The following is a 13,347-nucleotide window of genomic DNA, read 5'->3' on the forward strand; positions in this document are numbered from 1 at the left end:
TTGAGGATATTTGTCCTTGCAACCATAACACTTGTCCATAAGTAGTTTTTCATAATGAGAACACTTTCTATGAAATAAAGCTTCAGTAGAAAAAGAAAATGAATACCTGAATAGTTCGGTGTATTTATTTCAAAATTAAACTCAAAATTAAACTTTTCTTCTCATTCTCACCTAGGACAATTTCCCTATTTTAGGGAAAAAAATGTAGTCCGAGAATTTTACCATAGGGTCTCATTTTGGAATTTTTGTCCTGTGCTTTTAAATGATACCATTTCTCTGCTGTCTTCTTTCCTTCCATTTCCCCCTCCTTCCTTCATTTCTTCCTCCCTCCCTCCCTTTCCTTCCTTAGCTTATGTACATCACATTTGAATTACCTCACCTTCCTTCAATAATCTTCTGGTAGGAAATCTCAGAACTAACCTCCCCCACCCCCTTCTCATTCCTTTTCATGTTTACTTGCTTAGGTGGTTTTTCAGAGGAGCACAGCTATTTATATATCCTTGCTGCCAAGGAGTCACCTCGGAATGCTGGGTCTGTCATGTTCTCCCATCCAACCTCCACCTTTGGTGAAGAGTGTTTATGGGAGTGTGAGGAAGGATGTGACTTCCTCACTTCCCTTAGCCAGCCAGACCTTCAGACCAGACACGTCAATCAGTGAAGTCACTGAGATGATAGACATAGCTGAATCACATTTAAATGCAACTGAACTTGAGACCAAGATATCTGGCTCAATTTGTCTAGTTCTTCCTTTACATTCACATGAATTATTAGATGCACAATATGAAGAGCTTAAAACCTTTCTTTACTCCTTACAAGTTTTGTAAATGCATACAGCTTACCACAACTCAGTTTATTCATCAATGGAGAAGCATAATGATAGCGCCTGTCTCATAGGATTAGTTTGAGACCTGCATTTGATATTACATGCCAAGCAAATAGAACAATTTCTGGCACATAATGAGTACTCGGTAAAACTTAGCTATTATTTTTCTTACTGTCATAATGAAAGATCTTCACTACCTTATATAAGAATTGTGTCAAAGTCCTAATTGCAAAATTTTATTCTAGTTTTTCCTGAATATATGTGTCATATTCTCTTTCTTAAGTACACTTGGCCATGTCTATGAGTTATTCTGTTTTTCATATTGCCTATGAAAATAGACTTGTATTGTCTAATGTTCAAAAGATTCTTCACCAGTCATTAAATCAACCATTCAAATTCCAATTAGTTTTGGTGGTGGGGGGGAGGAAGATGGCTGAATTCCAGACAAAATGGTTTAAGTGTGCTATAAATAAACCTTTTTTTTTTTTAAAGATTTTATTTATTTATTTGACAGAGAGAGATCACAAGTAGGCAGAGAGGCAGGCAGAGAGAGAGAGAGGAGGAAACAGGCTCCCCGCTGAGCAGAGAGCCCGATGCGGGACTCGATCCCAGGATCCTGAGATCATGACCTGAGCCGAAGGCAGAGGCTTAACCCACTGAGCCACCCAGGCACCCAAATAAACCTTTTTTTAAACAACCCCCCCCCACATACACTCTTGCTCTGTAAGTTTTTCCTTTCTGACACACTCTTTAATTTCCCTGCATCCATTCCTTTTGTCTCTCACAATAGGTTGCAAAAGGAAAGGGCATTTAAAAAAAATGATTACCATTAGCTAATAATTATTACCAACTCTAACCAAGCAATGCTGAGAGGAAACTCAGATATTGTGTTTTTTTTAATTTTCTCAGTTGCATTTCAGAGAGTTAATAGCCTGATTTATAGAAAAAGTTGCATCTCAGAGAGTTTAACTTGTCTGAGGTCACACTGATTGGGATGTGAACAGCAGTGCCCACATAGCTACCATTTAAATGATGGCTGAGGGCAGAAACTAAATACCTTTTATTCTTAAAGTTTAAACTATAATTGAATACATAGTAGGTACATATGTAATATTTGATTTGATTTCAGCACAACATATCCATTCATTAGCATAGCTTCCCCATCCCTCACCCCAAAAAACTAACTCATTAAATAATATCTGTGTAGTTATAGCAGCTTTGCTCGATAACTCCACTTTGGTTTTGGCAGAAATGTGGGAATGACATAGCCTAACACAATTCTCAGTATTCATCTTTGTCTTTTAGAATGAGTTTGAAATTTTTTTTTTTATTCTGTGATTTTCCTAGAAATAATAGAGCACTGTTCTTCCCACCTTTGCCAGTTATGTAAACAAATCTGCGTTTGTGAAAAAATTTCTTGTTTTGTCACTTAGTTATTTTCATGACATAAGTGTCATTTGTATTTATTTCTGTCAAGCTGAGCGTTTCATTAATTGTTACTGATTAGCAAGCACAAAATGTGATATGTGTATGTGTTTCTGTATTTCTGTAGCCGTTCACCACACTGCAGTGCAGATCTTCAACATATTTTATCTCTTATTCCTTGCACTTTGTTTACTACATAAAGGTATGCCATGTATAAATTAACTAATAATCCTATGCTTCATATTTCAAAACATCACATCAATTTGGTATTTAATCCTTTTGTCAGCATTTTAAAAATCCTTTCCTTCAAGATATCTGAGGTGTAAGTATTATTTTTATGGTTTAGATACTTAAAACCCTTTGCTTAATAACTGCTCAGAGGACTTGGGGAACATCGTGGCCAAGTGGACTGTGTAATGTGCTTAAATCCTGGGAATCTGCACTCTTTCTCCTACAGGAAGGTTGGGGTGAAGCATGAACATACTGACATTTCCTCTGGTTCTGAACCAAATCACACGTGTAAGCAGTGTCAATGAAAACTCCTGTCCTAAAGTCATTCTTAAAGAGTTGTGCTTTTCTTTTATATGCACTGTGTCCTTGGACATGTTTCTTAACCACTCTGACCTTCGTTTCTCATGTCTGAAGTGGAGATAATACAACTCCTTACCTCAAAGCATTGCGAAAAATAATTGGTTTCAGGTCTATTTAGGGCCTACTACGCTCACTTGAGAAAGTCAGAAAAACTAATAGGCTGCATATTTTAGTTAGCTTCCCTTAGCCACTGGGAGAGGTTAACCACAAAACCTGGGGTGTGTGGGCAGAGGGCAGGTATCAGAGTCTTTGTTCTCTTGGCTCTTCAAGCTCAAAAGCAGGAAGAGAGCAGTTAAGAACCAAAAGCTTCCCCTGGGGGGAGAAAAGAGAAGAGGCTATCTCCCATTTCATGGTCTGTTGTTAAATGTGGTTCTCTTGGTAATGATGGTTTAGGCTTAAAGATTTCAGTGTTAATATAGAGAAATACACATACAGTGAGACCGGCCAAAAGAGTAAAAAGGTGTTAATGAGGTGTTTGGAACTTGTTTAAACATTAAGTGGTGAAAAACAATAGAGAATGGTCTGTAACTTACTCATTATTGTTTTCTTCTCATTTAATCTGTGTTATATGTGTAAAGAAGTAATTAACAACCTCCTGTATCACAGTGCACACTGTGATATACTAAGGTCTTAGCTTAGTATCTCGGATGACTTAGTATGCTATAGCTATCATAAGTGTATAACACACATCATGGGATGAATAAATGTATGGCTAAATGAATGAACATTATCTTACTGATATGACTAAATAATGGTCAAGATTATTTTTTGGCCAGATTATATCATTGTAAAATAGCACAAATAGTAAAATAGTTGGAAAAAGAGTTCTGAACATTTAGTATATAGTATTTAAACAATGAACTCTCAAGACCTATCTGCTGAGCTATTGGAAGGGGGACCTCCTAGTTGCTTGACTGTTGAGCTGATACTTAAGGGAAATGCAGAGAATGTTGACACACCTAAGAGACACACCTTCCTAGGGAATTCCTTAGGTGTTATACACGAAATAAGCAGTTCTTTCCTTAAACCTAAATGAATTAAAATGAAAATTACTTTAAAACATTTTATATAGCCTTGAAAGAAATGAACGTTTCTATCTTCAATTCTGCGTAAAAGAAATGTTGAGAGGTGATCCCATCTGGTGTGTGAGTACATTCCTGCAGGTTTTTAATGATGGAAAATAAACACAAATAAATTTAAAATTGGACAGCTTAGAGTAAACAGGGGTTTGGCCTACATTCCTAATTCTGAATATATGTTTTCATATATGTCAAAAATAGTTGGACAGTACAAAAATTTAATGTGGCCAAATAAATAGAGGGTGAGTGTCTTAAATACTCTTATGTACTCTGTAGTTTTGACTTACAAAAATCCATCATTTAAAAATTGGCCACTTGTCAGTTTTATGGGATTAAGAATAACATGTGAAATAATATGTTAATTCATAAATGCTTACTACACATTCTGGATACTTTTGAGTATTATAATCCCTAAGAAGATTTTTAAAGAGAAAGAGGAAGAATGTTTGATTGCACATCTATTCATAATCTTGCTCAATCAGCAGTTTACTACTAGTAACGCTATGAAGTTCACAATAAGTCTACTGAATTGCTGGAGTGTGACACAGCTGGTTGGTTATTTTGGGTTTCTTAATGCTTGCCCTGATTATGTGGCATTCAGCTAATTATATGACTAAATATCTGACTCAACTACAGAGTAGTTAATTCACTGACCACATGTGGACACAATGTTAATCTTTCCTTCCACTGAAAAATTAGACATAATAATCCCAAGGAAAATGAATATACTGGACTCCTAGAGCTAGCATACATTGTATTTTAGGATGTGTCCCTCTGTCATGCTATTTTCAGTACCTCTGTTTCCATCCCTCACAAAGCTTGATTGGGCTATGCTTAGGTCATAAAAACTCTTCAGTCAAGTTCATGTGAATCAATTACTCTTTGATCTCCTGGTGCTCTTTTAGTTAGCAATACAATCACTTAGCATTCTTTGCATTGTATATATTGGTTTGTCTCCCAGAACAATACTGTTCTCTAGAAATATTCTTATTCTCCTTGTTTACTTTTGCTTCCTAGTGGAAAGTACCCGTCTTTCAATATCCAATTTCACTGATGAGTCTCTTGTTAGTTCTTAAAAGACACGTGGCCAGACAGTTATGTTTTAGGAGCATGCTGAGTCAATCCTAAAAGTCAATCCTAAAATCCTGAAGTGTTAACCAACATGGGAGTAAAGGCATTTTTCAATAAGTGATAAGAAAAAGTAATGAAAATCATAATCAAGTGACTTTTTCCCCCCTGAAAAGATAATGCAGCAGAATGTTATTTTTGTTCTGCTCAACTAGGTTGGCTCTGATTATTCTTATAGTTCTAGAGAAAATGAAATATAGATGTAATTTTCTATCATAGAAATCCTCTGAAAAGAATTGCTGAGGAATTGTTTTAGTGGAAAGATAATATCATGTTAACTCTAACGTTAACAAGTGTTGTCTATTTTTACCTGAGAAGTGTCTGTAATAGTGTCTGTAATAGTGATGTTCAAAATGCATTTTCCCCACAGTATCCAAATCCATCTCATATTTAACTTAGTTAGAATTTTAGATTATTTTTAAAGTTGGTATGGAATACCGTTTTGGACTTGAAAAATTAGCATGTCCTCGATCTTCCATGAATTCCACAGTAAGATGTTCATTTTGGCTTCTGTTCACATGTAGCTATTTTCCAAGGCAGTCCCATTCATAATATTCTTACTCTGATGGGAATGAATAATACCTAGTCTCATATAATGTACAGATCATGGCTAGAACAAAAACTGTATCATATGATATAGGGGGTATAATTAAATATATATAACTTAAAAAATTGTTTCTAAATAATATGATGTTATTTTTCTGTTGTTGTGTTTTTTCTCTGAGGACCTCGTCCTCAATAATGTAGACTTTGCTTAATTGTGTGAGGTGTTTGTTGTGGTGGCTAAATGCTGTCAGAGATCTAGAAAGTAATAAGATATATTAATTAAAAGAAATAAGGAAAGATACACAAGCCAGTATTTTTAATAGCAGAGCACGCACTTTACTCTTTAATTAAATCTAACTTGTTTGAGAGCTTAATTAAAGTGGCAAAGAGCACAAGGAAGAATATTGTGAGAAACTTTCATAATGCAGTCAGACCTGCAAAAATACAGAAAGGATAAATCAGTTTATTTCTCTTTTTCATTAAAGGCTGATACAAGGAGAGAAAAAGAAATCGTGTGCATGTATGCGTGTGTGTTTTCTTGAAGGGGTAGACTGAATAGATGTAAATGATTTTTTTCCAAATTAGCAAACTCTTGTTTGTTACAAATCTGACTTTTCACTTATTAACTAACTAAAACTTGCCTTGTTTTTAGCAAATTAAAAATATTTTAAGCTATCTTTTATGTTGAGAATCCAAAGATCTGTGTGGTAGAATCAAAGAAGCATCACAAATTGTTTGAAGACAAAATTCAAGGTGCTTGTCAGAGCTCCCTTTCAGTATAAGAATGAAATCAGGTCACAAGAATAAAATCGGGTGCAAGCACATTGTAAGGCCCTGGAGCTTCAGTGGAAAGAACAGGACATCAGATTCTGTCCCTCCTCCACAAAGCACAAGGCATATGTGGCATGTTAGCAAAGGAAAATAGGCATCAGAAGGATGTGCTCAAAAAGAACAGAAAGAGATACTTGGTCTTAAAGGCTTTTCTGAATTACTTAACATCTCCAAAAGCCATATTAAATGTGATAATTCCACTTTTCTAACTTTTCCTTTCCCATTGAGGGCAGTAGAGGGCAATTGCAAATATGTGGAAAATACTATAAGGAATTATACTTTCAGTTGACCTCAGGGTACAGAAAAGCCACCTTCAGTTGATTTGTTTATAAAGTTGTTAAGACTACTTAAGCTTGACAAGTCATGCAGATTGGAACATCAAGTTCCAATTCTTAGGAATGGAATTCATATCATGTGGTTTTATGAAGATAACAGACAGCAAAGAGTATTCTCAGACAATAGGTTGAATTAATCTAACAATTTGAGCCTCATACTAGGGAAGCACATCATTGTTGAAGACCGTATTCCTGAATGTGTGGTAACTTTCTGAAATATAATTTTACCAGGCAGATTATTTTTTTTTTTTCCCCCAACCTGGAGAAAAGAAAATGCTTGTTCCCCATTCTTTTGATGCCCCCCATTTTAGGAGTGACTGTTTCGTATTTATTTTTCATTTGTTCGTTAATTTTTTCCTCTTCAGGTGTAATCTAGCCCCTGTGGTGGAGTTTGCTGCAGATGTGGGAACTAAATCAGATTTTATTACCATGAACCCATCAGTTGTACAAAGAGCATTTGGAGGCTTTCGGAATGAGAGTGACAGAGAAAAATTTGTGCATAGACTTTCCATGCTGAATGACAGTGTCCTTTGGATCCCTGCTTTCATGGTCAAAGGAGGAGAGAAGCACGTGGAGTGGGTTAATGCATTAATCCTTAAGAATAAACTGAAAGTGCGAACTGCCTATCCATCCTTGAGACTTATTCATGCTGTCAGAGGGTAAGTGTCTGGAAAGAACCAGTCTGTCCTTGGCACAATGGAACACATAACTAAACCTTTTCCCTAGACAGGACGGAGCCTCGGTAAAATCTCCCGATGGATATATGCTTCCACTTTTTAAATAATGGCTACTTGATTCACCAACTTGAGTTTTGTTTATGTACCATATTATTTTACCGCACTCTCTTTCTTAAAAAAGCAAATATTTGCACTTGGCACTTACTTATGTGTGGTCGTGAACAAACTACCGGTTTTTATGTTCTGCTGTGCTGAAGAAACCAGTAAGGATTCCTAGTACAGTTGATGAATTTCAGGTAAGAAAGCTACCAACAGAAATGCTAAATGGCGGCTGGGCACTACTGTGGAAGAATCAATGTTGGATGTATTTAAGGAGCCATTAAGTCCCATCTGTAGTTGAGACCTACCAGAGAAAGAGAAGGCTGGCTGAGATGATATGCCTTAATGCCCCTCCCACCACAAATCACAGATGCCATTTTTATGAATTCAGTCAACATTTCCCTTTTATTAATACAATCTCAGATGTAAAATCTAAAAAATAGAATTTATTTGAAAGTACAAGTGATCAAAAGGCCAAATTCAGGCATGCATATGTATAAATGTGTAAAAATATGTAATACAAAAATAAGCAATAACCTGTCTTACTGAATATCTACTGTTAGATATTGGAGACAGAAAAATGAAGAAGGCTGGTCACTGCTTTATTAAAGGAATGCATATAGGTTCTACAGTAGAAACAGTAGATCCATAAACAACTAGCTAGGACATAGACACATGGTAAGGGGGTATTTTGTCAGGAGTGTAGAATTTGTTTTCATGTTAGAAAAGAAGACTTCAAAGTCCAACATTTGAACTAGACTTGAAGAACAGAATAGCTATTCTTCAGGAATAAAAAGAGAAGGAGATGGAGATAGGAGCAGAGAGATGGACATGGCAACAGAGAAAACCAAACAGAAGGAAATATTGTTGCATTATTAGAGTGAACGGAGACAAGGAAATAATTAAGTACACAATAAACTTGTGAAATAATGGAGTCCATTGTGAAGCATTGGAATATAAAGTTGGAAAAATAACTTGTGATCTGGTTAGGAAAATAATCAGTTTTACTTTGCATAAGGCACAGTATTTTTGGTGAATTTAGGAGTCTAAATCTTGTAACAGCCAACTGGGCATTAGCGAGAAGAGGTGCTAGATGTATGAAGACCAATTAGACTTTTCTTGATTAATTTACTCATAAGGTGATAAAGATGTAGGACAGAATCAGTGGCCATGCGAAGGAAGGGCAAGTTCAAGGGACCAATTAAGTAGAATGGCTGGAAGTTCTAAAAGAAAAAAGATTTCCAAATAGAGAGTTAAAAATAGTCTGCTTCATATACTGTAACTGCGTCTGGGCTAAGGTGTTTTCAGTTTGTTTTGTTATTATGATACTTTCCTTCCAGAATTTACCATTTCCTTGGTTAAGAGTCAAGACAACTTTTTGGATCGTGTTATTCTGCACACAATTAAATTGCATTCCTATAATTAGATCTTGGTTATTCAACATGCATTCTTTTGATGTTTGACATGAAGCTTCAACAAAGCAAGATAAAATACATTCATTTGGAGGATAAGTAATTTTTTTTTAATTACAAAGTTTCCTGGTAATCTTACTCTGAAGGGAAAAAAAAATGTGTTTTTAACAGGGTAACTTTATAAAAGCATCGTGCTAGGAACACGTCTTATTTTTTGACATGTTAATGTGGAGTATCATTTGAGTGTGAGAAAATTTTAAAGATAACGCTCTATTGTCTTATCTTATACACAGACACACTCTAACACACACATACACATACACCTGCACACTCCAGTGATGGGTTAGTAAGATTTAAAAAAATATTTTGAAGTAAGTACTCCTTGATTACTGGAAACTAATAAAATTTAAGATGGCTCTGATTTAGTACTATTTTTAATAAAGTATTTTTTAAAGCAGTTTTAGGTTCACAGCAAAATTGAAAGGGAGGAAGGGAGGGAGGGAGACCTCCCATATCCCTGCCCCACACATGCAGAGCCCCGTCATCAGCATCTTGCGCCAGAGCTCTACACTGGTTACAGCCAATGAGCCTACGCTGACACAACATTATCATCTGAAGTCCACGGTTTATACTACAGTTCGCTCTTAGTTTGTACATTCTGTGGGTTTTGACAGATGTATAATAACATATATCCACTGTTACAGCATCATACAGAGTCATTTTGCTTTCCCAAAAATCCTCTGTGTTCAGCCTAATCGGCCATCCCTCCCCACTGCTCATGGCAAGAACTGTTCGTTTGTTTTTGCCTTCAAAGTACACATTTATTGCTGAGCAATTTTCCACTGAGCTGATATATCATAATAATGATACGTTTACTCATCTCATATATTTAGATTTTATGTAGTTTTCTGTTATAATGTCCACTGACTCTGTTCTTTTTTTAAAAAATTATATTCAATTTGTTTGTTTTTTTATGGTCTCTCTTGTTTTTGCCTTTTTATGGTCTCTCTTGTTTTTGCCTTTTCTCAACAAAGAAAGATACTGTATGATTCCTTCTTGTAGTAGGAATCATACAGTATGTAGCCTTTTCAGATTGGCTTCTTGCACTTAGCAGTAAGCACTTAAAATTCCTCCATGTCTTTCCATGGCCTGTTACTCATTCTTTTTTGTACTGAGTAATAGTCCATTGTCTGGATGTACCAGTCTGTGTATTCATTCACTTGTTGCTTCCGAATTTTGGCAAAGCTGTTATACACATCTGTGTGCAGCTTTTGGGGTGGACATGGTTTTTAATTCATCTTGGTAAATACCAAAGAGTATATTTGCTGGATTTATGATAGGAGTATGTTCAGTTTTGTAAGAAATTGCCAAACTGCTTTCCAGAGTGGTTATGCCATTTTATATTCTCGGAAGTAAGGAATGAGAGCTCCCATTCCTCCACACCCTCCCCAGGTGGTGCTTTTAGTGTTTTGGATTTTGGCCTTCCACTAGTTATGTAGTGCCATTTCATTGATGTTTTAGTTTGTACTTCTCTGGTGACGTATGATGCAGAGTATCTTTTAGTATGTGTATTTGCCATCTTTATCTCTTCTTCAGTGAGATGTGTGTTGTGGTGTTCAGCCCAGTTTTTAATCAGGTTGTTGGTTTTCTTGCTGCTGAGCTTTAAGAGAGTTTTTTAATATATATATGTTTTGGATAACACTCCTTTATTAGATATGTTTTTTGCAAATATTGTCTCCCAGTCTGTGGCTTGTCTTCTCATTCTCTTGACAGTGTCTTTGACAGAGTGTAAGATTTTATTTTTAATCAAGTCCAGCTTATCAATTATTTCTTTCATGGATTGTGTCTTTGGTGATATATCTAAAAAGTCCTCACCAAACCCAAAGTTATCTAGATGATCTTCTATGTTCTTTTCTTTTCTTTTTTTTTTTTTTTTTAAGAATTTATTTATTTGAAAAGATAGAGATAGTGACAGAGAGCATGAGCAGGGGGGAGAGAGAGAAGCAGGCTCCCTACTGAGCAAGGAGCCCAATGCGGGACTCAGTCCCAGGACCTTGGGATCATGACCTGAGCTGAAGACAGACATTTAATGGACTGAGCCACCCAGGCGCCTTATCTACTAAGAGTTTAATAGATTTGCATTTCATATTTAGATCTATCATCTATTTTGAGTTAATCTCTATGACAGATATAAAATCTCTGTCTAGTTTCTTTTCTTTATATGTGGTTGTCTAGTTGTTCTAGCACCATCTGTTGAAAAGATTAGCTCTGGGGCACCTGTGAGGCGCACATCAGAGGACAGGAGCAAGGTTTCGGCACATGTGCAGGCTGGGTTCTCCTGGCAACCTCCAGCACAAGACAGCACCAGGAGAATCTTAAAAAAAAAAAAAAGACTATTTTGCTCCATTGTATCCATTTGCTCCTTTCTCACACATTGGTTGACCATATGTGTGTCTATCTGTTTATCTATTTCTGGGCTCTTTAGCTGTTCTGTTGATCTGTTTGTCTATTCTCCACCAACACCATGCTGCCTTGATTATACTAGCTTTAGAGTAAGTCTTAAAGTCAGATAGTATCAATACTCTGCCTTTCTTTTTCTCCATCAGTATTTTGTTGACTATTCTGGTCTTTTGTTGTTAGGGTACAGAGTCGACCACCCCTCAATTAGACAGAGAACACTCTCGATAATGCAAGTCACAGAGTGAGGTTTATTTCCAGCTAGCTGGGGTCCAAGTATCTGCCAAGCACAGCGGGTTTCAACAAGGACCCCAGCACTCAAAGCCAAGGGTTTATACAGCACTTTCAAGGCACTTCTTCATGGCTACATACATATCTTGCGCCCCACTTGGACAGTTTAAATTTGTTTAAACTTTTTGCCACCCCAGCATCACCCTGGAGCCATCCTGGCGGTTAAGTGAGAATTGGGTTTCGAAGAAATTTAACTTTATTTACATTTCCTTCTGCCTCAGCCTCCTTCAGTTTTATGGTGGGGAGGGCGACCTTAGGCCTTGAGGAACTGAGCCACTTGTCTCTGGAAATTGGGTGGTTGAAGAGATAGCCTTTTTGTTGTACAGCACCAGGACATTTGCAAACCAAGGGAGACTCCTGTCTTGCAGGATTGTGATCTCTGCAAGTTAACTATTTGTTTTTCTTTAACATCTGGTCCCTGTGGCACCATCGCCTAACTGCCCTGGTGGTATATGATTAGGTTGTTTCCTAGGTTTTAGCTACTTTCTCTTATCTCAAGTTTACCCCGTGGGCTGGTTAGGGACGCTCAGTAAAATGGCTTCCCAGCCTTCAGGATGGCCATTCTTATGCTAACCCACTCTTATAGTGCAAGGTGCCAGCTTTTGCTTTGCCAAGATGGCTGTACTGATGTCAGGGCTAAACTCGAGGTGGATACAGCTTTGTTTTTCTTGGCTTCCACACCTGGAGCTGGTTTCCAGGACTTGTTCTAAGTCCCCTGGGGGAAGGGGAGCAGGGACAGTAAAATAGGTCCTTACATTGCCTCTCCATGTAAGCGTTGGAACTAGTAATTTTGTTCCCTAAATTGTATTTTCATGGACTATCAATGTCAAAACACAAAAAGAGGTACATTCAATAAATTAGAATCCAGACAGAGTTTTACATGATCAAGAACTGTGAATTCATAGACACTTTTTATAGACTTTCCTAAATATAGAAAGTGCAGAGCCTTTTAATAACTAGTTCATCTATACTCTCCCTTTGTTTTGCCTTATCCACTTTCCTCCCATACCCATTATAAACCACTTCACTAATTCCTAAGCATTTTATCCCAGAGTAACAAGGCCAAACAAACTTCTGACCGCTGATGAAGTAAATGGTATAGATTCATTTGATTACTGTGCTTTAGGTTGTTTTTAACAAGACATATTTGGGATCTCTAGGAGGAACTTAACCTTGCTACTCTAATGGTTATATATCTACATTCTCCCCCTCAAGTGACAAGCGATTAAATTCTAAAAACTGTGACCCAGGATATATAGAGTAGCTCTAGAGTTGCCTTTCACATTACAAATACATTGGAAATTTGTACACGTGGTATACGTGAAAATTCATTTCATTTATGGAATTAATAATGCGTGCAATGTAGCATTTCAACATAATGTTTGTGCTCTACAAGGCTACTGAAACTACTGAAATAAGGAAGTATGAATGCTGATGAGACAAAGATCCACATGATATGAAAGCAAGAGCAAACTCCCCAAAGAGCTGTTCGTTAAGTATCTGTTTTACATCTCTCTGAAACACTGTGGTTAATACAATTCAGGAAAATAATTTAGAGAATTTCATAGCCTCTGTTGATTATTGGAGTTTGTTGTCTCTAATAGAAGGTTTGAACACCTAGTGTATGCAGTATAGTATGCATATCATCACCGT

The 13,347-nt window shown here is 36.7% G+C and overlaps 1 protein-coding gene across 1 annotated transcript in view; it reads left to right on the plus strand.

Moving 5' to 3' along the window:
- ST8SIA4 (ST8 alpha-N-acetyl-neuraminide alpha-2,8-sialyltransferase 4) overlaps nt 1-13,347 on the plus strand; it is a 98,605-nt gene that overhangs the window by 37,359 nt on the left and 47,899 nt on the right. The window contains 1 exon segment of the mRNA XM_004769255.3: nt 7,124-7,417. Coding sequence (XP_004769312.2) covers nt 7,124-7,417 — 294 coding nt within the window.

Source organism: Mustela putorius, unplaced genomic scaffold (genome assembly GCF_011764305.1).
Source record: "Mustela putorius furo isolate JIRA1106 unplaced genomic scaffold, ASM1176430v1.1 tig00537350_pilon_pilon_pilon, whole genome shotgun sequence".
In the NCBI taxonomy this organism is placed as follows: Eukaryota; Metazoa; Chordata; class Mammalia; order Carnivora; family Mustelidae; genus Mustela; species Mustela putorius.